This window comes from Sciurus carolinensis, chromosome 8 (genome assembly GCF_902686445.1).
Source record: "Sciurus carolinensis chromosome 8, mSciCar1.2, whole genome shotgun sequence".
NCBI classification, from domain to species: Eukaryota; Metazoa; Chordata; class Mammalia; order Rodentia; family Sciuridae; genus Sciurus; species Sciurus carolinensis.
In genome coordinates, this window is record NC_062220.1 from 16,299,956 (window position 1) to 16,325,364 (window position 25,409).

The following is a 25,409-nucleotide window of genomic DNA, read 5'->3' on the forward strand; positions in this document are numbered from 1 at the left end:
CTCAATGGCTTCCTGTTCCTTCATGGTGTTTGTTCAGTACCCTCAACATCGGGGCTTCTGTGCTTTGGGTATTCTGATCCCTGTCTCCCCCTAATCCCTTCTTGATGGTTTTTTTTTGGGGGGAGGGGTACTAGCAATCGAACCCAGGGACATTTAACTGCTGAGCCACATCTCCAGGCCTTTTAATTTTCTTATTTTGATACAGGGTTTCACTAAGTTGTTGAGACTGGCTTTGAACTCATGATCCTTCTGCCTCAGCCTCCTGAGTTGCTGGAATTGTAGGCGTGCGCCACCATGCCCAGCTTTCTTTCCCCCTGCTTCCAGATGTGCTGATCTTCTGATTGCTATATCACCAATCCTGCCCCTCTGCCTCTGGGCCTCATGGAGATCCCTCCCTCAGCCCAGACAGGCGATACTGGACACTGCGTGCTGCTGGTGCCTTGATTGACAGTCAGGCCCAAGCACTTTATCTCAGTACTGCAAGCCAGTGACAAAAATCTTGAAGACCATGCTTTGAGAAACAATGGTCTAAGACACTCTTCTCCACATTCACTCTTGTCCATATGTCACACACACACACACACACACACACACACACACACATACACACACACATACACGTGCGCGTGCACATACACACATGCACGCACACACATGTATCCATGCACTCATAGGCACATTTGGTCCTAAATTTTAAAAAGCAGAATCCTTAAAATTTCTAAGAGGTAGTATAGAAGAGTATCACACTTTTCAGTATAGAGGATGATTTCTTAAAACTTCCATCTTAAGATACAACATGAATCTCAGACAATAATGGTAAAAATTGATAAATTGGACTATATTAAAATTGAGATCAAAAGACACCATAAAGAGAACCAAGCAACAAGCCATAAACTAGGAGAAGTTGTAACTAACACAGGATAGTAGGATCCAAAATATGCCAAGAATCTCTAAATCAGAATGAAAATGACAGACAACTCAATGGAAAAATGGTCTGTAGAATTGACAAGACACAGCAGAGCCCACATGAGTGGCCAGCAGATGGGGAAAAATGCTCTGCAAATTAAGACCATAAGGTTTCACACCAGCTGGACTGCTTAGTGTCAGGTATCCGTGAGGATTCTCAAGTCACGCCCTCCTGCATTACTAGTGGGAGTGTAAATTGGCTCAACTACTTTGAAAAACTTCTTGGTGTTTTTTAGTAAACTTGCAGATGAACTTGTCTTCTGAGCCATTATTCCATTCCTAGATACACATACACACATGTCCATACGCATGTGTACTTTCATATGTGATTTGCATGTACATATGTGTACCAGAATATGGTTAAGAAAATTCATGTCTGAAATGTTTGCACTAAACAAAAATTGGCACTAGTCCAACTGTTTATCCATGGTAGATGGATAAATGAACTTGATCTATTCATGTGGTGGAATTTATGATGACATGGAAATAAAGAATTATAGCTACATGCAAAATAAGGGATGAATTTAAAAAAGAATGTAGAGAGAAAAAAATTAGTGATAAGAGAATATAGGCAATGCAATTCCATTTTGAATAAAGTTTGAAAACATGCATACGTGTGGTAAGACTATAAAGAAAATCAAGGATATGAAAAATACAGAACTCTAAATAATAGTTATCTCAGGGAAGGGGAGGCAACAGGAAGGGGTGCACCAGGGCATCAGAGGTAAGGGGAAAGCTCTTCCTTAAACTGGGTTGGGAGTACTTGAGTGTTTGTATTATCCATGTAACTGATGTATGTGGCGGGCTGTGTGTGTGTATATACATGTAACACATGCACACACTTCAGATTTGATAGTAACACACCAGAACTGGCTGGAGGAGAGGGTGACCTGGAAAAAGACACTGGCACGTGTTGGAGTTGGAGAAAGAAAGGGAGGATGCTATTTTCTAAACCAGTGAGAAAGAAGAAAGGGGACCATGGGGGAAGGGCGTTTTAATAATGGCACAAAAAACCTCCATGGGACATTCTGGGAACTAGGAGAAGAAAAGTTGCTAAAGATTTGCCAAGTTGGCAGCAGTTTAATTATCTGACTACTTTTATTTTTAAACTCTTTGAAATTCCCAGGGGGATGGTGGTGGTGTCTTGTTTGGTAGGTTTAATATCCACAGTTGAAATGACTCATCATGTTTTGAAAACTACAATTTAGCAAAGAAGCAAAAATAGTCCCATTTGGATTAGAGCTCTTTAGAGACATTTGACACTGCTGTTCCTGGGGTTCCCCAGTTCTCAGAGAATTTCCTGCATCTCCAGCACCCTTGAGCTGTTCCCAGGGGGGAAGTGGGGTCTCAGAGTCCCAAATGCCTGCCTTTGTGTGGGTTTCATTAACTGAATTGAGCGTGTGCTTTCAGCTCCTTTGTTGTATAACATAATCTAGTGTGTTTTTCAACCTCATCAACTATTTTAATAAAATGGACTAATTACCGAAGCGTGGCATGGTGTAAAGAGCATTCCACCTCTGAGAACACACGGACCTGTCTGCAGGCTGAACTCTGTCCCTGTGTGCTATTTTGGACAAGTCAGCCTAAACTCTTGAGTCTCATGTGCACGAGAAGGAAATTGGCCTGGGTCTTAAGGGATCCATTTAGCTTGAAAAGCCCATGATTGATTACTACATTTAGGGAAGAGTTCCAGATAGAAAAATAGATACTTAAAAAGACACTTATTTGTGTGAGTCTTAGATAGTTGGGGAGCCTCATCACTGACTTTTAGTCACTGTGAGCCAGCATGTGGGCAGTTCCTGGACTGTGACATACAACATGGTCATGTCCAGGGGCCGGGGGAACCCAATAAATATATGTTGCGCAGGCTCCAGGAGAGAAGGTGCCTCAATGCGGCTGCTTAGAGTGGGTGTCAGACCCGGGTCAGCTGGAGCAAAGCAGAAGGCCAGGCCCACCCTAGAGCTGCTGGACAGTGGTGGCATTTTTCCAAGTTCCCCATGTCATTTGCGGGCACATTACTGTCTGAGAAGCACTTGGTCTCACCCCAACCCCTTTCCTTTCTCTCTCTTGTCAAAGAGAGAACCTTTGACTCTTTTGTGATCTAATGCTTCAGAGCTCAGAAATTGATCTCTAGGGCTGGAAATGAGAGTCCCTGATGCCTTTTATGCTGAGGAAGAGACTCACCTGGGTTTTCTAACCTCTTCCTGAACGACCTGCAGAGGTAATTCCCGTGGCATTACGGCTGCTGTCTCCCCCAGTGCCTAGCATAAAGAGGGAAAACTGCCCAGGTTGGAGGGCCTGACGTTTCTCAATGGGAAGTTTTGTTTTTTTGTTCCTCTGCTTTCCTAGTTAGGAGATTTTTTTTTCTCTTGTCCTTTTGATTACTTGCCTTTCTTGTGCCTTTGTCCTCTGAAGGCAGGGTGGATTTAATTCTAATTTGCATGAGATTTGGGTAGCTTCTTGGCCTTTTGGCTAAGATCGAGTGTAGCATCAGATCTGGTTCATAAATTAGCCACTAAACATCACTTCTCTTTATCTCTCTCAGCCTTCTGGTTCACTTGAAATGTGTTTCTGATTTCTTTAAAAGGGATCTTACTCCCTGTTCAACTCTTACATTTCAAAACAAGTTATATCATAGCAGTGTTTTAAAACAGACACATAAAATGACTCATCCTTAGGAAAGCTTTCAAATTTATATGCTATGCAGTTGGACCAAGTTGTGATTTGTATTACCTCTTGAATGTAGGACTTTTCAACCTTTACTGCTGAAAAGTACAGCTGCTGTTTTACTGTGGTTGTATTAAGTGTCTGTTCTCTTTCACCCATGCTTGGAATGTGACAGGTAAGTCATAAAAGCACTTACACAAGGAATCCTAGGGTCAGGTTGTATTGAAGGCGACAAACATTTAATAACATCATTATGAAACAGCTTAAAATCTCTATTTAAGAAATCATGTCCTTTTAGCATACATTTCATTTTCTTTTCTTTCTTAATAATTTTGCAGTGTTAGGGATTGAACTCAGGGCCTTGGGCCCGCTAGGCAAGTGCTCTACCACAGAGCTACATCCCCAGTCTGTGTTCATCTTTTAAGTTATATCACAGAGAAAGGAGAATGATACTTTAAAATTAGCAGTTTCCATCTAAGTTTGTGATTTTCATATGCTCAGGGAACCAGCTAGAAATATGTTATCTATAGGACTAAATGTTATTTACAAATTTTAGTATATTTACACAAAATCTATTCACAGTTTTGTCTTAACTTTAAAAATATATGTATATGTATTAGTTTAATACATATATATACACATATATATTAACATATATATTAATTAGTTTAGATAGACACAATACCTTTATTTATTTTTATGTGGTCTGAGGATTGAACCCAGTGCCTCACACATGCGAGGCAAGCGCTCTGCCACTGAACTCCAACCTCAGCCCCAGCCCTGTCTTAACTCTTGATTCCCATCTCTACTGGTGAGTCACATATACCTCTGCTGTCCCCCTTTCGACTTTTAGGAAGCTATACTGTACATCTTTTGTTTACTCACAAATTGCAAAGTAGTGTTATTAGTCATTTATACCATTAATGTTTGTGTAGAGTTTACCATTCATTTGTCATTTATTTGGTCTCTATTTCTTCTTCCCAGACCTTTTGTCTGAGCTAATGTATCCTTGTTCTTGAAGGATGTCCTCGTTTAGAGGTGGTGGAGGGGCTGCTTCTCCTGCCTCCTCCTCTCCCTCTTCCCCTCCCCTCCTCTCTTCTTTCAGTGCGGGGGATCCAACGCAGGCCTGCACACGCTAGGCAAGCACTTCTCCTCTGGGCCACGTCCCCAGCTCAGGTTTAATTAGAGACAGGGTCTCTCTGAGTTGCCCAGGTCGGCCTCAAAATGGTGATCCTCCTGCCTCGGCACGCTGGGTAGCTGGAATCACAGCCACGCGCCACACCTTATGTGTCTTCGTGATGAGGAGTCTTTGGTTGCTCAGATCCGAGGTGGCAGGTGTTTGCTCAGCACCGTGAAGAGTTTGTTCCCCAGTGCGCTAGCCTCCAGTTCTGTGACCAGTTCTCGGCTTGTGTAATCAGTCGCCATCCTTCTCTCTCTGACTGCTTTCATAATTCGTCTTTTTTAAAAACAATAATTATTTTATTGTATTTATTTATCTTATGTGTATGTGGTGCTGAGGGTCGAACCCGGTGCCTCACACGTGCGAGGCCAGCACGCTGCCGCTGAGCCCCAGCCCGGCCTCACGGTTTGTCTTTGGTGCTCTGTGGCATCTTATTTGTAAGTACGGGTTTAAAAAAAATTTACCTTGTTTGGGATTTCCTGGTTTTCCTAAATTGAAGGATTTGTATCTCCTTAATTTTGGAAAATTATTAGCATTATCTCTTTGAATATTGTTTCTATGCAGCTCCCTTTATTATGGTTTTCTACAGCTTGATCAAGGGCATGTCTCCTGCCTTCTGTGTCTTATGTTTTGCCTCTCTGTTTCTGAGTGGTTTCTTCAGATGTGCCCCTCAGTTCGCTAAATCTTACTTCAGCTATGTCTAAATTATCGTTTGATGTGTGTATTAAGTTTTTAAATTTTAATTACAGTACTTTCATATTTCAGTGTTCTTTGTTTCCTTTTCAGATATTTCTGGTCAGTGTTCATAGTCTCTTGCTCAGAACTCATGTTTTCAGTCCCCACTTACTATTTTAGATGAATTAAACATATTTTTAAAAAATGTATCCTAGAATTCCAATATCTGAAGTCTTTAAGACCTGATATTATTTTGTGTTAGTTTCTTTTGGCTTTTCCATGGAATTCTCTTGACTTCTCACGGTACCTTATTTCCCTGTGTGTTTTTCATTTTGAATTTTGCACTCATATTTGTTGCTGCTCTTGCTGTGGGAATATTTGATGTCTGATTTGAGAGCGTGTTCTTCTGAGGACAATTGTTTTCTTGAGACAGAGTTTCACTCTGTTACTGAGGCTGGTCTCAGGTTCCTGGGCTTACTGATTCTTCTGCCTCAGCCTCTGATGTAGTTAGGACTGTAAGTGTGTGCCACCCTGCCTGGCCTGGGGATCATTCGTCTTAGCTTCTGACAGACATTGGAGACTGGGTCTACTCTTTTGGTGGGGGAAGTACCAGGGACTGAACTTGGGGCACTCGACCACTGAGCCACATCCCCAGCCCTGTTTCGTATTTTATTTAGAGTCAGGGTCTCACTGAGTTGCTTGGTGCCTCGCCGTTGCTGAGGCTGGCTTTGAACTTAAGATCCTCCTGCCTTAGCCTCCCAAGCCACTAGGATTACAGGCGTGCACCATTGTACCCGACTAGACTGGGTCTACTTCAAATTAGGTTTCTTAGCACAGTTATTAGGACCATACAAATAATATAGGTTCTAAACTTGGGGAGACTTGTTCACTTGCTGCACAAAGCCGAAGTTGAGAGACATTTTTCTTTTCTTCTTCTTCTTCTTTTATTTTTTTGACTTCAGTAACAGGACTTAATTGTGTCAGCTCTGGAGGCCAGCAACCCAAGGTCAGGGTGTCAGCAGGGTTGGTTCCCTCTGAGACGGGGAGAACCCTGCCCCCACGGTTCTCCTAGCTGCTGGTGTTTGCTGGCAGTCTGACATTCCTTGGCTTCTAGGAGGAGCACTCTGATCTTCCTTCACCTTCCCAGGTGTTCTCCTTGTGTATGTGTGTGTGTGTGTGTGTGTGTGTGTGTGTGTGTGTCCAAATTTCCTTTTTTAAAAGAAGGACAAGAGTCATAAAGAAGATTGAGTTGAGGATTATTCTTACGGTATTTCACACACTGTTGGGACAAGGGGAAGGCGTCAGTTCTGCTTGTGATCACTGCCCTGTCCCCAGCCTGTGCCGCAGTGGACAGTATTCTGGGCCTCTCTCAGTGACTGGGCCATCACTTGCCCAACTTCTCTAGGCAACGTATCTAAATCACAGGTGAAGACGCCTGAACTTTTAAAGCGATGACGGCTGTCACGGGATGAAGAATAGGAGATTCTGAGCAGATGGTGGAACGATGTGACGTGGCGTCTTCTGAGCATTCCTTCAGTCATTCACGCAGGTGCTTATTGGGTTCCTGCCAGATGCCGTTCGCTGAGCTGGCTACCAGGAAAACAGGACCCGGCCCTGCTTCCAGAAGCTCAGTCTAACCAGTGGGCAGGTAGTTTGATGATAGGGGTGTGACAGGTAGAAGACCAAGGGGGGACACTAACCCATAATTAGTGCTTGGGGGGAGGAGTTCAGATCCATGTGGCATCTGAAGGACCTGCAGGAGCAATCCTGGTGGAGAGCCAGGAAGGGCATTCAGGAACGGGGACAACATGGGGCAGGTCACCAAGGCCAGAGCGGATCTGGGTTTGGGGAACTGCAGGACGCTGATTTGGCCAGAGCATAGCCGTGGGGCCCTGGGAGTGGGGCAAGGAGTGGTGAAAGGTGAGCCTGCAGGTGTCCGCGGCCCACACGGGGGTCCCGGCGGCTGTTTGGGAGCACAGCTGGGAAGGCAGGGAACCCTTCCCGGGCTTGCGCGATGCTGCCGGGGGTCCCCTTCCTTCTCTCAGGAGTCAGCTCTTGATGAGAAGAGAAAACATGGGCTTAGGGGTCAGGGCAGACTTGTGTTCAGATGCCGGCTCCCCTCCGGGCGTGATCTTGTGGACTTACCACCTTCTCTAGCCTTCCTCCTGCGATCCTGGTGTGATAAATGAGGGAGAGGGCCAGACGGTGTCCTGAGGCCCGTTTCCTGTGTTGCGTGGTTCTGTGGGTATGAGTGTCTGTTGTTAGAGGAAGCGTGTGAATGTGTGCACACACAGGCAAGCCTACGTAAAGGTGGTGCTCAGGTTGCTGAATATTTGAAGATAGAGTTCCAATGGCATTTCTGGCAGTATCTGGCTTCTGAGGAGCTGGGAATCGTGGCTGTTTACCGTGAGTGGATGTTTGCTGAATGAATAACTGTTTATGCCCGAGAGGGAACGTCAGCAGCCCGACTGGCCTTGCATTGCGGCTAACCCAGCTTTGGTTTCTTGATAGATGAGCTCTCCCCGGAACAGCACAACCTCTCCTCATTCCCCGCGGAGCTCCTGCTGGAGACCAGCACTGCGCCCAGCGCTGCACACGTGGCCTTAACAGAGACTGCTGCGTGGTCCCAGCCGAGCAGGTCTCTGCTCCCCATGTCCTCTCCATCTGCCACTAGTTTTGATACAGCCTTTTTTAACCACGGAAAACAGACCCAAAGTACAGCAGAGCACAGCATCTTTGTGGCAAATTATGGGTCGGTGACGAGTAATGAGGTGGCCTTCGGTGACGATGACATGGATAACTTTTTGCCAGATGCTCCCTGGACTTCTGCACGGATGGTGTCCCCAATGCAGTCCATCATGGTCAGCCCCCCAGAGCTGCCTGAAGAAACGCCTGAGCTCAAGCCCACTCCGTCACTACCTGGGATTTCTCTACAGAACAAAGAGGTGACGTCCGCCTGGCAGAGCTCAGCCCAGCCACCAGCGACTTACGCAGAGTCCCCCAGTCACTTCAGCACCTTTTGGCTAGCTTTTCCCACCTCCGAGGGCATAATTCCAACTCCTAATGGGAATCTGGTGCTTTATCCTACCGGAACTTATAGCCAGTTACCAAGTAGGACTTTGCCAGAGACGGAGGCTCCAGTGACAGAGGACTCAGGAGCCCTGCCCTTTGGCTTTTGGTCTTCTCTGCCTCGGCCCTTAGGTGGTGACATTCCCCCACAGCCATCTCTCCCCCTGGGGGAGGCCTCACAGACGCCAGAGGAGATCCTGGCCACAAGCATAGACGGACACCCTGTTGTCACCACTGCTTGGAGTTGGCATCTGGAAGAAACCATCTCTCCAGGGACGTACCCTGCTGTCACCATGTCACAGACGGCCTTTGCTCTCAGTAGCACACACTGGGCTTCATTTCCCTCCCCTCTTGCCTTTGTATCTTTTTCTACTCCTTCAGCTGAGGCTTCACGTGACCCCTTCCTTCCTGGAGACACGGGCGAGACCTCAGAGTTGCCTGGCAGTCCTGTGGTCCCCGGTCACGGGGCGGATACCCTGGTCCTGAGCCCCGTGGCCTCCCTCAGGCCCTATACGTGGTGCGCATCCTGTGCCGTGGCATCTCCTCGGCACGTTCTGGCCACAAGCCCTGTGGAGAGAGACGTGGGGTCAGGGGACGGGCCCGAGACCCTGACGGTGGCCACACTGGAAGTGAGCAGCCCCTCTCTGTGGAGCAGTGAGGCCACCGACCTCTCTGAGTTCGAGGAAGATCCTCAAGAGTATAACACGCGGTTCCCCTCCAGGCCCGTCGTCTCCCTTCCTTCTAGGTCCCTGAGGGTCTCAGAAGCAAGCCCTGGCCTGTCGGCCGAGGAGGGCCTGAGCAGCACCATCGCCACCCAGGTGCTCCCTGCCCTGGACCGCCTCTCCACGCCGGTGTCCCTCCCGCCTGCCTCTGGCTTCTCCTCGGTGGCTGACGCTCGAGTAACGCCCTCCAGTGTGACGGCTGTGTCTTTCTCAGCGATCGCTAGTGACCTCCTTGACTCGTCTCTCTTTGTCACGGTGAACAGAAGCACGCTGTCCCCAGTTGTAGAGGCGAGTCTCTCCCCCACTGAGAGTCAGGTTCCTTCCTTGGAGCCTTCCCCTTTCCCCCTCCAGGAGCCCTCCGGGGTGTCCCAGCAGCCATCTGCGAGTGTCCTGGATCTGGCGGCCAGCTTCTCCTCTACTCCTCCGCTGGAGCTGAGCAGCCCAGCCCCCTCCTCTTCACAGGTTCCTGCTGCTCCATCTCTGATGCCAAGTGGCCTGTCCCCCTTTGCGTCTCCGTCCCTTTCAGCCTGGGCGGCGACCTTGGCCTTGTCTGACTCTGCCGGTTTGCACCCACCTCATCTTTCTGCCCTGAGTTCCATAGACCTGGCGTCGTCTCAGCTCTGGCCGAGTTCAGACGTCCCTTTAAGGACGGTCGCTTTTCTCCCTGGTCATTCTGAAGTGCCAGCGCTCCCAAGCTTGCCCTCTGATCCTCTCCAGCTTGCTGGATCATCAACCGCCTGGCCCACGGACTCCGACACCCATTTTACCTCCGCTCCCGTGGGAACTACCACCTCTTTTGAGTTTTTGCCCATCCCCCATGGTTCTGTGGTCACCCCGCTGGTGCCCCCGGGCTCCGAGCCCACCCTCGACGTCTCTACTGCTGGGACTCACCCCACATCCCTGTCTGCAGCTTCCCCTTGGACACCCAGTTTTACCGAGGCTTCTTCGTCCTTGACTCTGACACTCTCTGAGGACCTGGTCAGTGCCACAGACGATCACAGATCTGTCTTTCCCTCTTCTTCCCAAGTCGTTTCCACTGGTCCAGTGTCCGTCAGTGATGCGTATCTGCCATCAGCGTCCTCAGCTATCCCCGGGGGGAGCTCCTCACCCCTGCCCACAGAGCCACCGTCCACACCCACAGGTTCACCATGGAACGCGTCCCCCGAGCCAGGCACACCCAACAGCACTGCCTCCGCTGGCGATACCGTGGACTCTGCCCTGAGCAGTGGCACTGCGAGTCAGAGCCCCCCGGAGGACAGAGCAACCCCTCCAGGGCCGTCCCTCCACCCTGTGACCACCTCCACTCTCGAAGCGACAGTGGGTACTCCAGCACCAGCCACCACCAAGTCACCCTATGTGTGTGACATTACAGTTCCCGATGCCTACTTGATCACAACTGGTAAGGCCCTGGGTCCGGTCGCCTCTCTGGGCGGGGGCTTTTCCTAAGGTGCTGGTGAGCAGTGCTTACAAGAGACCTTACATGCATCAATTTATGTAAAACACAGCCCAGTGCTTGCTTAGCAAGCACCCTAAAAATGACCTTTTAGTACTTGCAACAAAAGCAAATAGAGGATTGAAGTGAACCATGGAAGTTTATGGTAGGGTCTTTGTCTTCAAAAGTCATAACTCGGTGTGTGCACGGGTGACATGGTTGAAAGGGAACACGTTCTCATTCAGTTCAGGCAGCCGGGCAGTTGTATAAGGGTAACCTTTGCAATTTTATGCTGATTCACTATTCTTGCTTTTGCTTTTATATATTCCTGTAAATGTCATTTGGATCCTGAGGGAAGAAAAACGAAGTGAATAAATGTCCCCAGAACGCAGTCACAGACTTTGATCCTCTGTCTCACCTGCAGCCCCGGTTGGTGGACAGCCTAGCTGCAGGGTCCCCTGCATTGTGGGCTGCTCCAGCCGCATTAAGCCACGTGGGGTCTCACGGGCTATGAGCATGTGCTCGTCTCCAGCCTAATTGACAGAGCCTGGCTCTGTGAATTAGTTTTGGTGGGGACAGTTTTACTAAAGAAGGGAGAGAAAAATGGCGGGAGAACTAGGGAGAAGTGGAATGGACAAAGAGGAAGAGGAAGAAGAAAAGGTGCAGGTGAGGAAGGGAAGGAGAAGAGCTTGCCTGGTCTGATCTATGGAGTCTCTGCCCAATACCAGGACAGTGCCACCACCCCTTCAGAGGCCTGGGAATACTGGCAGCCTTTGCTCTCATCACTCCAAAGGGAACCTTTGCAATGCAGGTGACATAACTACTGAGCATTTAGTATGTGCATGCTACTTTTTGAGGCCGTGAGGGACATAGAGCCGAGTCAGACGGGGTCTTAGAACCTGGTAGGGCAGGCGGTGAGCCATGGGCTCCATGGGAGGAGCAGGCGACTCCATTAGGAAATGAGGTTGGAACAAAATTAGACACTTTAATCTGCAGGATGTGAGCAGTCGAGTAGGGAGAGGAGTTTCTTATTGACAGAAACTTTTCGTTCTCCTTACACCACAGAGGGGCTGGGTGTAAGGGGCTTAGGAGAAGAGTTCCTGAAAGCATCTCTCCGAGATACTATGATATTTATGATACCGACAATGCTGTATCTTTGAGAATTTTTCTGCAAGTAATTGGGAACCATTTTAGAAGTACCTCTGAGAACCTTGGGTATCATATGGATAAAATTTAACTTTCATATATGATATACATTTAATGGTGTTTGATGCCCTTTATTAGTATCTATGTTTTCAAACTGCTTTTTGGAAAAAAATTCACCCGTTGTGAGTGTACGCTTCAACAGCATTGGCAGCTGCGCAGAGCACCACACTGTCACTTTGCATTTGAAGAGAAGGTAGATGCCATCTCTCACTTTTGTAAGGCCTTTGACAAGAGGACAGATCAGCTCCTCTCCAATTCTTGTTTAGATTTGACCTTGGTGCTGTTTTTTTAGTAGTTATCTATCCATGAGAGAATCTGGAGGGGGGTTTGAGGTGGTTCTTTGTAGTAGAGTTCTGTAATAAAGTAGAACCACTGTAGGTGCTGTTAATCCTGATGGACTGGCAGGGAGACCCTTGACTATGGGTGTCCAGGGAGGGTTCCCACCTGGAACCTTCCTGACCCATGTCCTCTTCTAGAGGGCTCCTCACTTCTCTTCTGCTAGCTCTGGGGAAACTAGATAGTTGGGCAAAAGAACTGTAAGATGTGTTTCTGTTTTCCCCAAAGACTGTAGTTCTCGCATCTCAGTGCGAGTTTTATAATGTCTTCCTCAGATTGCTCAGAGCAGGTGGCAGTTATGGTGGCTGTGGGACCACATACAGCAGCACCTGGCTGTACTGAGAACTGCCTTCAGCCATGTGAAGTCACTTGCAGTCCCTGCTTCCTGCTTCCTCTGTCGGTTCTTGTTTCTGACTTTCTGCCTCCATCCTTACCCAACCCAAGCTCTTGAGACTCTTGCTTTCCTCCTCCCTACTTCCCTGTCTGTTCTAGCCCTCCCTCCTTCTTTCCACTTCCCCTCCCTTTCCTATTCATTTTGACTTTCCCTAAGATCCATGGCGTACTCCGATCCACTTGGAGCCTGTGCAGACCATGTCAGCATTGGCATGACCCAGCAACGCGGGCAGGAGCAGTGGATTTGTTCTGATGGTCTCATGAACTAAAGGACTGATCCCCCTTATCTTTTTAATATCTGGGTCACTGAATTGTTGGAAAGACAATCAAATGTAACTTACATTTTTTTATTATTATTAGAACTTCATAGTTATACATAGTAGTTGGGTTCATTCTGACAAACTTACACATGCATGGAAATCAATTTCAGTTCACAACCCCCTTTTTCCCTCTTATCCTCCCTCCCCTGTCCCATCCTCCTATCTCTGTTCTACTAGATTTCCTTTCACTATTAATTTATATTTGATTCTTTGTGTAATCTCATCCTTCCCTCCCTTTTCCTTTATTTTATTCTAACTTCTGGGTATGAGAGAAAACATTTGACCTTTAAGTTTGGTTAATTTCACTTAGCATGATATTCTCCATCTCTATCCATTTACTGGCAAATGCCATAATTTCATTCTTTCTTTCTTAATTTTTTTTTTTTCTTTTTGGTACTGGGGATTGAATTCAGGGGCACTCGACCACTGAGCCACATCCCAGCCCTGAGTTGCTTTATGCTCCACTTTTGCTGAGGCTGGCTTTGAACTCTCAATCCTTCTACCTTAGTCTCCCAAGCTGCTGGGATTATTGTTGTGTACCACTGTGCCAGTCTTCTTTTTTTAATTTTTAAAGATTTTTTTCACAATAACTTTTCTTTATTTCTTGTTATGTGATGCTGAGGCTCGAACCCAGTGCCTCACAAGTGCTATGCAAGCGTCTACTGACAGTCCTTCATTCTTTTTTAATGGCTGAGTGGAACTCCATTGTGTGTGTGTGTGTGTGTGTGTGTGTGTGTGTACATCATAATTTCTTAATCTATTCACCTACTGATGGGGCACACTTTTTTTTTTTTTAAGAATCAAGAATGTGAGGTGGACTGATCCTGTCTCCATTTCTCAAAATTAAGAACAGGGAAATTAAAAGTGGAATATTAATATCAACTGTATCTTAATTCTGCACTATGGGAAGTTGATGGAAGAGGAAGGAAAAAATCGTAGGGGAAAGAAGGACAAGCTTAGCACACCTAAAATCCCAGTGACTTGGAAGCTGAGGCAGGAGGATCGTGAGTTCAAAGCCAGCCTCAGCAAAAGTGAGGCGCTAAGCATCTCAGTGAGACCCTGTCTCTAAATACAATACAAAATAGGACTGGGGATGTGGCTCAGTGGTTGAGTGCCCCTGAGTTCAATCCTAGGTACAAAAAAAAAGAAGGACCAGCTTATTAAATGCTCACTAGACCTGGGGCAGTGGGCATACACGTTAGTATAGGTTTTAAAATGGAACTTTTTAGATGTGAAAAAAAAATTCAACAGAACTATGCTTTTATATGAGAAATATTTCCTGCACAAAAATTTAAAATATGGGATTGGGATAAGATTTTCCCCACCCTTAGTGAGCAGCATTCTTCACCAACTGCTTTGGAAAGGGAGGGGAGGAGTCTTCTTATGAAGATATCTCTAGTTCTGTTGAGCAGCATCTAAAGCCTTTAAAAATGTTGCTTCTAAGAGCTTCTGAAGTCTGGTGTTTCGCTATTAGGGACATAGCCAGGAGTCAACCTGCAGTTTGTTCAGATGAAAACGAGAGCTGGAAGCTCTTTTGTCCCCTGGCTAACACAGTTTGGCGTAGCCTGGGGTCCAGAGGTGTGATTCCTTTGGTGTTTATAACGACACTCACGTGCTTGTGGTGGTTGTCTAATCGCAGTGCTGGCCAGGAGAGCCGTGCAGGAGTACATCATTACCTCCATCAAGGAAGTGCTGAGGATTCACTTCAACCGCGCGGTGGAGCTGAAGGTGAGCCCCTGCTGGACGTGTGGTTGAGTCTGGTGGCAGCTGATGACTGCCTGGCACTGTTCCTTCCTCTGTCCCCTCTCCTGCTCCATTCCTGCTCATCCTCGGATCTCCTCTCAGTGTCATTTCTTCAGAGAAGCTGTTCCTGATGCCAGACAGGGTGAAGTTTAGTTCATTTGGGGGGATGTTTTGGCAGAGTCGGGATGGAGGGGCTCTCAGAGGTGACAGTTTGGGGTGATGACCTTAACAATTTTTGCTTCCCTTGGTTTACCTTAAAGGATTTGGATTTGAGTTTGAATTAAATCTTGGAGTGAGTACATATGCCTCTTTCAGTCCACTTAGTGGGATGAGATGGATTTCCACATCTTCCGTGGTGACCCCCCAGGTTTCCCTTTCCTAGTTGAGCTGAGGCAGCCAGGCTCTCTCTAGACCTGCACCATCCACAGGCGGAGGTGACTGGGGCACAGGAAACAGGGCTCGTCTGAACTGAGTTGTGCCCTAAGTGTAAAATACACCATGTGGTGGAGCTGAAGATTTCAAGAATATAGTGAAAAAGGAACAGAAAATATCTCACTTATAATTTTTTTGTATTGACGACATATTGAATGATGTTTCAGTTGCATTGGGTTAAGTAAGGTGTATTTAAGATTAATTTCACATGTTCTTGTGTTTTTTAATCTAACCTCTGGAAATCTTAAAACTGTAAAGTGGCTTCCATTGTATTTTGGACAGTGAATGCTTGATACAGAAAGTGCTCTTTTTTCTCTGTGTGGTTTAAACATGATGAATACCCTGAATTCTCTGGTAATTTTGAGCTGTTTTTGAGAAGATTGAAAGAATACAATAACTGAAATCTTGATTCTCTGCGAAGCACTACCCTTTCATTTAAAATACTGATATATTTTTAAGTTTAATGTATTATTTTTTTGTCCAGTACAACTTCCTTTAAGCTTGAATTGTCTTTTTTTTTTTTTTTTATTTCCTTAGGTTTATGAACTATTCACTGATTTCACTTTTCTGGTAACATCGGGTCCTTTTGTTTACACGGCAATATCAGTCATTAATGTACTTATTAGTAGTAAACTAGTGCGTGACCAAACTCCTTTAATCCTGTCTGTGAAACCTTCTTTCTTCGTGCCAGAGTCCAGGTTCCAAGTCCAAACAGGTGAGACAACTGAGCCTAGTGTTTTGATTTGTAAGTAGAATTTCATTTTATTTTTAAAAAATTGGAGACTATTTTAGAAACTATTCATCCAAATGTTTATTTTTTGAGATGGGATCTTGCTGTGTGCTCAGGCTAGCCTCTGACTTCCAGTCAAGCCATCCTCCTGTCACAGTCCTTTGGGAGGCTGAGGCTACAGGTGTGTGCCATTGCACCTGGCTCTGTTATTTAATTTAGAAAACCTTTATAATTATGGAAAAATTCCAGCATATATAAAAATACACAGAATAGTTTGATAATCCCCCATGTACCTACCATGTGGGTTTTAGCAGTTTTCAGCTTCTAGCCAGGCTTATTATGACATCTGTACCCCCATTCACTTCCCCACCTGTCACATTATTTTGTGGTGAATCTCAGGCACTGTATCATCTCACTTATAAATATTTTACCTTATGCCTCTGAAAGGTAAGGCCTGTTAAACACACAAACCCACCCCTACACACTCACACTCACATACATACGGATATATCTGTCCACAAAATCATCACACTCCCTAAATTTAGCAGTAGTTCCTTTTTAAAAAATTTTATTTATTTTCTGTGCACTTTCTTTTTTAAAAAATTTTTAAATTTTCTATTTTTTTATAGATTCTGCATTTTGATTCACTGTACACAAATGGGGTACATCATTTTTATGGTTGTACATGATGTAGATTCATTAAAGTATAGAGAATTACATATGCTCATCCTGAGCTTAAAAAATAATAAATGTTTTACCAGTTTTGTTTTATCTTTCCTCCACAAGCTTTTTTGAGGGCCCAAGAGTGTTTTAAGACACTGCCAGATATTATGTCATTTTGCCCATAAATACTTAAGAATTCATCTCAAATGAATTTATATACCTTTGAAGTGTTTTGTCAGTTGTACCTTGTGATACTCAAATTGTTATCTTAGGTATTTTTCCGCTTTAAAACAATACCAGTCACCTTCACATTGCATATATTTATTTGGTACGAGGTTGGCTTCTGCATTTCCATGACATGATCTGTAGAAATACCACTACTTGCCCTTGGGCCCGGGAAGCAGCTTGACACTCTGCCCATCCTTCTGCAGCCCCCAAAAGCAGTTGAACTTCTAGTCCTCAGAAGCGTGGCCCCTGAGGCCCTGAGAAGCAAACAGGCAGACATGCTGACCCCCCCCTGCCAACCCTGGAAAGCAGCTGATCAACCTGTCCTGAGCATGTGTTCCCTGGAGGCCCTGCAGATCTCTTGGACAATGATGGGTGCCCTGTGTGTTCCTGTCAGTACATTCTGACTCCCATGCATCGCTCAGACACTGACAGGTACCCTGCCCCACTACCAAGCACTGCAGTGCATCCACCTGGGCCCACCAGGGTGGTCTTGCCCCAACACAACCTGCAGAGAAACTGGTATGTGCCTCACATCTGGTGGTGCAAACCTATATAATCTCTGCAGCCTAGGCCACTGAGACACATGTAGGGGTTGCTGATGTTGAGTACAGCTGAAGAAGCAAAGCCACCTAGAACCAAAGCCAGTGCAGCCTTTCTGACCACCGTCCTAGAACACATTGCCTGGAGAAAGTCTTTTATTATGAAAGCCATACTGTAAAATTGGTAGAGGCAGTAGGTCCACCAGATACACCAGTATCTACGTACAGACACAAGAAACGTGAGAAAACACGACACCCACAAAGGAGCATGAGTCTCTAGCAATAGACCCCAAATAAAAGGAAATCAGTGAATTTCCTGAAAAAGATCCAAAATAATGACTTTAAAAAAATTTTTGGTTGTAGATGGACACAGTGCCTTTATTTCGTTTATTTATTTTTATGTGGTGCTGAGAATCAAACCTAGTTCCTCACACATGGGAGGCAAGTGCTCTACCACTGAACTGAAACCCCAGCCCCACAAATAATGACTTTTTAAGGACTTAATAAGACACAGGGGAATAGGAATTAGGAAGATAGTTCAATGGAATTAGGAAGATAATTCATGATATGAATGAGAAACTCAGCAAAAAGTTAGTACATCATAAAAAAGAATCCATCACAAATCATGGAGCTAAAGGACTCAATCAATAGAAATAAAAAATACAGTAGAGAACCTCAACAGAAGAATAGATCAAGCAGAAGAAAGAATTTCTGAGCTTGAAGACAGGTTTTTAAAAATAATTTAGTGAGACAAAAAAAAGAAAAAGGATGAAGAAAGCCTTTGAGACTTTTGAGACACCATTGCATGAGCAAACATTTGCAATGTGGGTATTCCAAAGGAGAAGAGAAAAGGCACAGAAAAATCTATTCAATGAAATCATTACTAAAAATTTTCTAAATCTTAGGAAAGATATGGATATTCAGGATCAAGAAGCTCAAATAACCCCTGCAGATTCAATCAAAACAGATCCTCTCTGAGGCATATTACGGTCAAATCATCAAAAGTACAAGGTAGAATTCTAAAAATAGCAATAGAAAAGTGTTAGGTCACATATAAAGAAATCTCCATTACAATAATAACAGACTTTGTAGCAGAAACTTTATAGTCCAGGAAAGAATGGGATGGCATAGGCAGAGTGCTGAAGAAGCCAAACCAAAGCAAAACAAACCCCTGCCAATCAAGAATACTCAGCAAAGTTATCTTTCAGAAACAAAAGAGAAATCAAATCTTTTAAAGGCAAATGAAAACCAAGAGATTTTATAATCACCATACTGGTCCTATAATAAATGCTTAAGAGAGCCCCACATTAGAAATAAAGGGATAATAACTACCATGAAACCTGTGAAAGTCCAAAACTCACTAGTAGAGCAGATATACAGAAGGAGTCAAACTGTATCAATACAGAAAATCACCAAACCACCAGAACCCCCAAACAAACAGGGAGGAAGATCTACAAAACAGCTGGGCGAGGTGGCACACACCTGTAATCCCAGCAGCTCAGGAGGCTGAGGCAGGAGGATTGTGAGTTCAAAGTCAGCCTCAGCAATAGGAGGTGCTAAGCAACTCTGACCCTGTCTGTAAATAAAATACAAAATAGGGCTGGGGATGTGGCTTAGTGGTTGAGTGCCCCTGAATTCAACCCTTGGTACACAAAAAACAAACAAATAAACAAGAAGAGGATATACAAAACATCCAGAAAAAAATTAAGAAAATGACAGTAATATGTCTTTACTTATGAATAATAACTTTGAATGTAACTAAATACCCCAATCAAAAAGTATAGACTGACTGAATGGATTAAAAAGTCAAACCAAAACAACAAAAAAATAAGGCTTAGTGATATGCTGCCTACAAGAAACTCACTTCACCAAGAAAGACACACATAGACTGATAGAAAAGGGATGAAAAAAGATATGACATGCCATGTAAATAGATACCAAAAGAGAGCTGAGGTAGCTATATTTATATCAGATAAATAGACTTTAAGTCAAAAACTGGAACAAGAGACAAAGAAGGCCACTCTATAATGATAAAGGGATAAATTTAACAAGAAGAGACAACAATTATTGAACACACAATCCTGGAGCACCCAATTATGTAAAGCAGACATTATTAGATTTAAAAGGAGAGATAGACTCTATTACAATAACAGTTGGGACTTTAGTACCCCATTTCCATCAATGGATGGGTTGTTTAGACAAGAGAATCAACAAAGAAACATTGGAATTACATCATGCTGTAGAACAAATGGACTTGATAGATGTTTACAGAACATTTTACCCAACAGTTGCAGAATACACATTCTCATCAACACACGGAATGTTCTCCATTATAGACCATACGTTAAACCACAAAACAAGTCTCAACAAATTCAAAAAAAGTGAAATTATAGCTTATAACTTCTCTGATTACCACGGAATGAAACTAGAAATCAACAAAAACAACTTTAGACATGGTACAAATATAAGGAAATTAAGCAACCATCTCTTGAATGACCAGTGAATTGATGAAGAAATCAAAAGGAAATTTAAAATTTTCTTGAAACAAATGAAAATGAAAACAATATACCAAAACCTGTGGGATATAGCAAAAGCAGTACCAAGAGGGAAATTCATAGTAAATGCCTATATATTTGAAAAAAAAAAAAAGGAAAAATTCTAACTAACTTAATGACACAGCTAAAGGAACTAGCTAGCAAAGCAAGAACAAACCAAACTCAAAATTAGTAGAAATAACAAGGATCAGAGAAGAAGTAAATGCAGGTGAAAGAAACAGTAAAAAAAGATCAATGAAATGATGAGTTGATTTTTTTGAAAAGATAGATAATATTGACAAATGTTTAAGTAGAGTATCAGAAAGGTGGGGGGGGGGAGACAGAGTGAGAGAGAGAAAGATTAAGGGAGAGAAGGAAGAAGGCCCAGCCCAAATAAATCAGAGATGAAAAAGAAGACATTACAGCTGATACTGATACCACAGCAATACAAAAGCTCATCATTAGGGACTATTATGAGCAACTATATACTCACAAATTTGCAAACTTAGAAGAAATGGATAAATTTCTATACATGTTACTTACCAAAATTGAACCACGAGTATGTAGAAAACCCAAACAGACCAATAACAAGTAATGAGGTTGAATTAGTAATGAAAAGTCTCTCAACAAAAAAAGTCCAGAATCAGATGGCTTCACTGTTGACTTTTATAGAGTCTTTAAGGAAGAACTGATGTCAAGTCTTCTCAATCTATTCCAAAACTCTGAAAATGAGGGAACTCTTCCAAACACAACCTTTGAGGCCACATTGTATGGATACTAAAACCAGACAAGGACACAACAATGACCAAAAAAGAAACTGCAGTCTTGTAGGTGGACATAGATGCCAAGATTCTCAATAAAATATTAGTGAAATGAATCGAACAAGATATTAAAAAAAATATCACACACCATCATCAAGTGGAGTGTATCCCAAGGAGGAAAAGGAGGTTCTACATATGCAGATTGATAAACATATCACAACAAAAGAATAAAGGACAAAACCCATATGATCATCTCAACAGGTGCAGAAAAAGTGATAAAATTCAACATCCCTTCATGATTAGAAACTCTCAAAAATTAAAGACCTAATACTTCACACAGTAAAGGTTGCATATGAGAGGCACATAGCCAATCTCATGCTGAATGGGGAAACATTAAAACTATTTTTTCTCATATCTGGAAGGAGACAATTATGTTCATTGTCACCACTCTTATCCAGTATAGTACTGGAAGTCTTTGGCAGAACTGTCAGGCAAGAGAAGGAAATCAAGACCAGCCACCTAGGAAGGAGGCAGTCGAAGGCTCCCTGTTTGCAGCTACATGATTTCATAGCTGGAAAAACCTGAAGACTCCAAAACCACCTCTTAGGACTTATGAATGAATTCAGCAAGGTTCTTGGATACAAAAATCAACAAGCAAGATTCAGTAGCATTTGAATACACCAGTAATGATATTACTGAGAAAGAAATCACAGCAGCTACCCAAATAAACAATAACAATAACAATAACAACAACAACAGAGCACTCAGAAGTAAGTTGAACTGAGGAACCGAGTGGTCTCTCCAATATAAAGTACAAAATGCTGATGAAAGAAATTAAACAGGACATACACAATAAAAAAATGGGAACATATTCTCTGTCCAAGATTTAGAAGAATTAATATTGTTAAAATGTCGATAGTATCCAAAGCAGTCTATAGATCCAGTGCAATTCCTATCAAAATAACAATGATGTTCTTAACAGAAGTAGGGAAAAAAGAAAAAAAAAAAAAAGATTTGTGTGAGCCATGAAAGACCCAGACATTCAAAGCAATCCTGATCAAAAAGAGCAGAACTGGCCAGGTGCTGTGGTGTACATCTATAATCCTGGCTACTTGGGAGGCTGAGTCAAGAGGATTGCAAGTTTGAGGCCATCCTCAACAACTTAGTGAGACCCTATTTGAAAATAAGGAATAAAAAGTTTAAAAAGAATTGGGGGTGTAGTCAGTGGTAGAGGGACCCATGTTCAAGGGTCCAATCTTCAGACGAACAAAAACCCCCAAAGCTGGAGGAATTACAGTACCTGACCTCACAGGGATCATAACCAAAGCCACTGGTACTGCATGAAACAGACACGTACGTGGGTGGAACAAGATAGAGAACCGGTGTAGACTCATATGTTCACAGCCCACTGACTTTTCACAAAAGCAGCAAGAACACACATTGGCGAAAAGGACAGTCTCTTCAATAAGTGGTGCTGGGAAAACTGGATATTCACTCAGAGGAGAGAAACTAGATCCCTGTCGACTCAAGGGGCTGGGAGTGTAGCTCAGTGTAAAGTGCTTGCCTAGCATGTGTGAGGCCCGAGGTTCAGTCAATAGCCAGTAACACATACACACACACAATAGGAAAAAAAATCCACTCAAAGTGGACCAAAGATTAAATTGTATGACCCCAGAGTATGAAACTACTAGAAGAAAATAGGGGAGATGCTTCAGGACATTGGTCTGGGCAAGGGTTTCTTAGATATGACCCCAAAAGTACAGGCACAAAAGCAGAATTGACACATGGGGTGCATCAAATTAAAAAGGTCTCTGAATGGCAAAGCAGCCCACCAGCGAGGAGACGGCCAAGGGAGGGCAGAAGACCCCCGCGCACTGTGTGTCTCTGCACAGGTTCACTTCCAAAGTGTAAGGAACTCCACAACAAGACCTGCAGCAGTCCGAATGAGAAAGGGACAGACAGGGCTGGCCCCGGTGAGGCACTGGGTCCATCCTCAGCACCGCATACAAATGTACTGTGTCCATCTACAACTAAAAAAAATTAAAAAAGGGAAATGGACAAGTGACCTTAGGAGACAGTTCTTGAAAGAAAATATACACATGGCCAGTGGGGTTATGCTAAGGGCCAACAAATGCTGAGCATCAGTAATCACCAGGGAACTGCAAATCAGAACCACAGTGAGAGTTCTCACCCCAGAATGCCCTACAGTCGTAGGGCAGACAGAAAAAAAAAATCACCGTGGCTGGGAGGAGGAGAAGCGAGAACTCCATACACTGTTGGTGGGGATGTAAATTAGTGTATTCCTTATGGAAAAGAACATTAGCATATTCATTGAGGAAATGGGATTCCTCAGAAACTAGGTCCCGCTACCACATGGCTCCACAATTGCATTGTTGGGTGTATGTCCAAAGGAACTGCCATCAGTATGTTGGGGAGACACCGCACTTGCATATTCAGTTTCTACTCTACTCACAAAAGCCAAGACAGGGACTCAACCTAGACATACGTAGCAGCTGAATGGATAAAGAAAATGTGAGGTGTGTACACAATGGAATATTATTCAGGCAGAAAGAAGAATGAAATTTGTCATTTGCAGCATCATGCATGGAATTAGAGGACAATAAGTGAAATAAGTTAGGGATAGAAAGCCAGGTACCACATGTTCTCATTCATATGTGGAAACTGAAAAGCTGATCTCAGAGAAGTTGAGAGTGGAGAGCGGTTACCAGAGACTGGAAAGGCTGTGGGGTGGGGAAGGAGGACTTCTGATGGGACAGTAGAATAACTATGGTGGAAACAACTCATTGTATATTTCAAAATAACTGGTAGAGAGGATTTCAAACATTCCCAGCACAAAGAAATGATAAATGCTTGAGGGAGCAGATGTGCCAGTTTCCCTGATCTGATAGTTATATGTTGTACACATCCATTGAAATGTTATGTCCTACCCCAAGTCCTCATGTGTTAATTAAAAATAAAAATCCCTTTTAAAAGTGCATATTAAAAAAAAGAGAAACAGTTGGGCGTGGTGTTGCACGCCTGTAATCCCAGCAATTCGGGAGGCTAAGGTAGGAGGATCGAGAGTTCAAAGCCAGCCTCAGTAACTTATTTAGCAAGGCACTTAGCAGGTCAGCGAGACCCTGTCTCTAATAAAATATAAAAAAAAGGACTGAGGATGTGGCTCAGTGTTTAAGCACCCCTGGGTTTATTCCCTCGTACCACAAAAAAAAAAAAAAAAAAAAAAGAGAGAGAAATAAACTGGGCGTGGTGGCACACTCAGGTAATCCCAGTGACTTGGGGCTGAGACAGGAGGATCCCAAGTTTATAATCAGCCTCAGCAATTTAGTGAGGCCCTCAGCAACTTATTGAGACCCTGTCTCAAAATAAAAAATAAAAAGGGGGCTGGGGATATAGCTCAGTTGTGTTTGCCTTGAGTGTTTGCCTTGCATGCACAAGGCCCTGGGTTCAATCCCCAGCACCACGAAAATAAATAAAAAGAATAAAAATAAAAGTAAAAAGGCTGAGAGCTGTGACTCAGTGGTTAAGCACCCCTGGGTTCAATCTCTGGTATCAAAAATAGAATTAATGACTGGGGAGATAGCTCAGCTGGTAGAGTGTTTGCCTCGCAAGCACAAGGCCCTGAGTTCGATCCCCAGTACCGCCAAAAAAAAAAAAAAAAAAAAAAAAAGAATTAAATAATAAAAAAATTTATAAGAATGTTTAAAAAAATAGAAAGAATGCACCATTGCACTTAATCCTGTGCTATGGATGAATTTGTTGATTTAGGTACTATTTCTTTTGCTCTCTTCACTCTGTAATCCTTAAGAAGCACCACCTGCATGGGACGTGACTGCTGTCCTTGTTTTCAGTCCTTCAGTTTGTGCCTCCCAGTGTGGATACTGGCTTCTGCAACTTCACCCAGCGCATTGAGAAAGGCCTGATGACCGCTCTCTTTGAAGTGAGAAAGCACCACCAGGGGACCCATAACCTCACGGTGCAGGTGAGAATGTCACCAAATGCAGAGTTGAACGTACCTGCAGAGGAGAAACTGTCCCGCGGTGTTTGGTGGGCTCACCCTCATTCCCTGCAGTGGGGGAAATCCAGATGACGTGGGCCAGCGCCCATCTCCCTGCGGCGTGGAGTCTGAACAGTGGGCATGGCCCCAGCATCCTGGAGATGGCAGAGTAGCTGATGACCAGGGAGATGGGACGTGCTGAGCTGAGGAGAGGACTGCAGGCAGGAAACTCAAGAATGTTCTGAAAAGAAATGGAATCAGGCTAAACAGCCAGGGGGAGTGCGTCCTGTACTGGTGTCTTCATAAATGTCGTATGTCTGTCGTAGTCAGCGTTTTGGTTGCTGGGACTAAAGGACCCGACCAGAACAATTTTGAAGGAGGAAGAGTCTATGTGAGGGCTCACGGTTTCAGAGGTCTCATTCCTTACAAGTCCAGCTCCATTCCTCAGGGCTCCAGGTGAGGCTGAACATCATGGCAGAAGCGAGAGACAGAGGGGAGCAGCTCACGTGGTGCCCCGGAGGCAGAGAGACTCCACTCTCCAGATACAAATCTATACCCCAAAGCCAGGCCCCAGTTCCCACCTCCTCCACCACACCTACCACTTCAATTAATCTCGCTGATTGGGTCAAGACTCTTTTTTTTTTGGGGGGGGGGGTGCTGGGGATGGGAACCCAGGGCCTTGTGCTTGCAAGAAACACTCTACCCACTGAGCTATCTCCCCAGCCCCTGGGTCAAGGCTCTTACCACCCAATCATTTCTCCTCTGAACCTTCCTGCATTGTCTCATGTGAGCTTTTGG

General features: G+C 44.3%; 1 protein-coding gene across 1 annotated transcript in view; it reads left to right on the forward strand.

The window, feature by feature from the left end:
* Positions 1-25,409, forward strand: part of Kiaa1549 (KIAA1549 ortholog) — a 137,976-nt gene that overhangs the window by 39,440 nt on the left and 73,127 nt on the right. The window contains exons 2-5 of the mRNA XM_047562094.1: positions 8,000-10,678; positions 14,606-14,694; positions 15,679-15,856; positions 24,466-24,596. Coding sequence (XP_047418050.1) covers positions 8,000-10,678; positions 14,606-14,694; positions 15,679-15,856; positions 24,466-24,596 — 3,077 coding nt within the window. The remainder of the gene's footprint in view (positions 1-7,999; positions 10,679-14,605; positions 14,695-15,678; positions 15,857-24,465; positions 24,597-25,409) is intronic.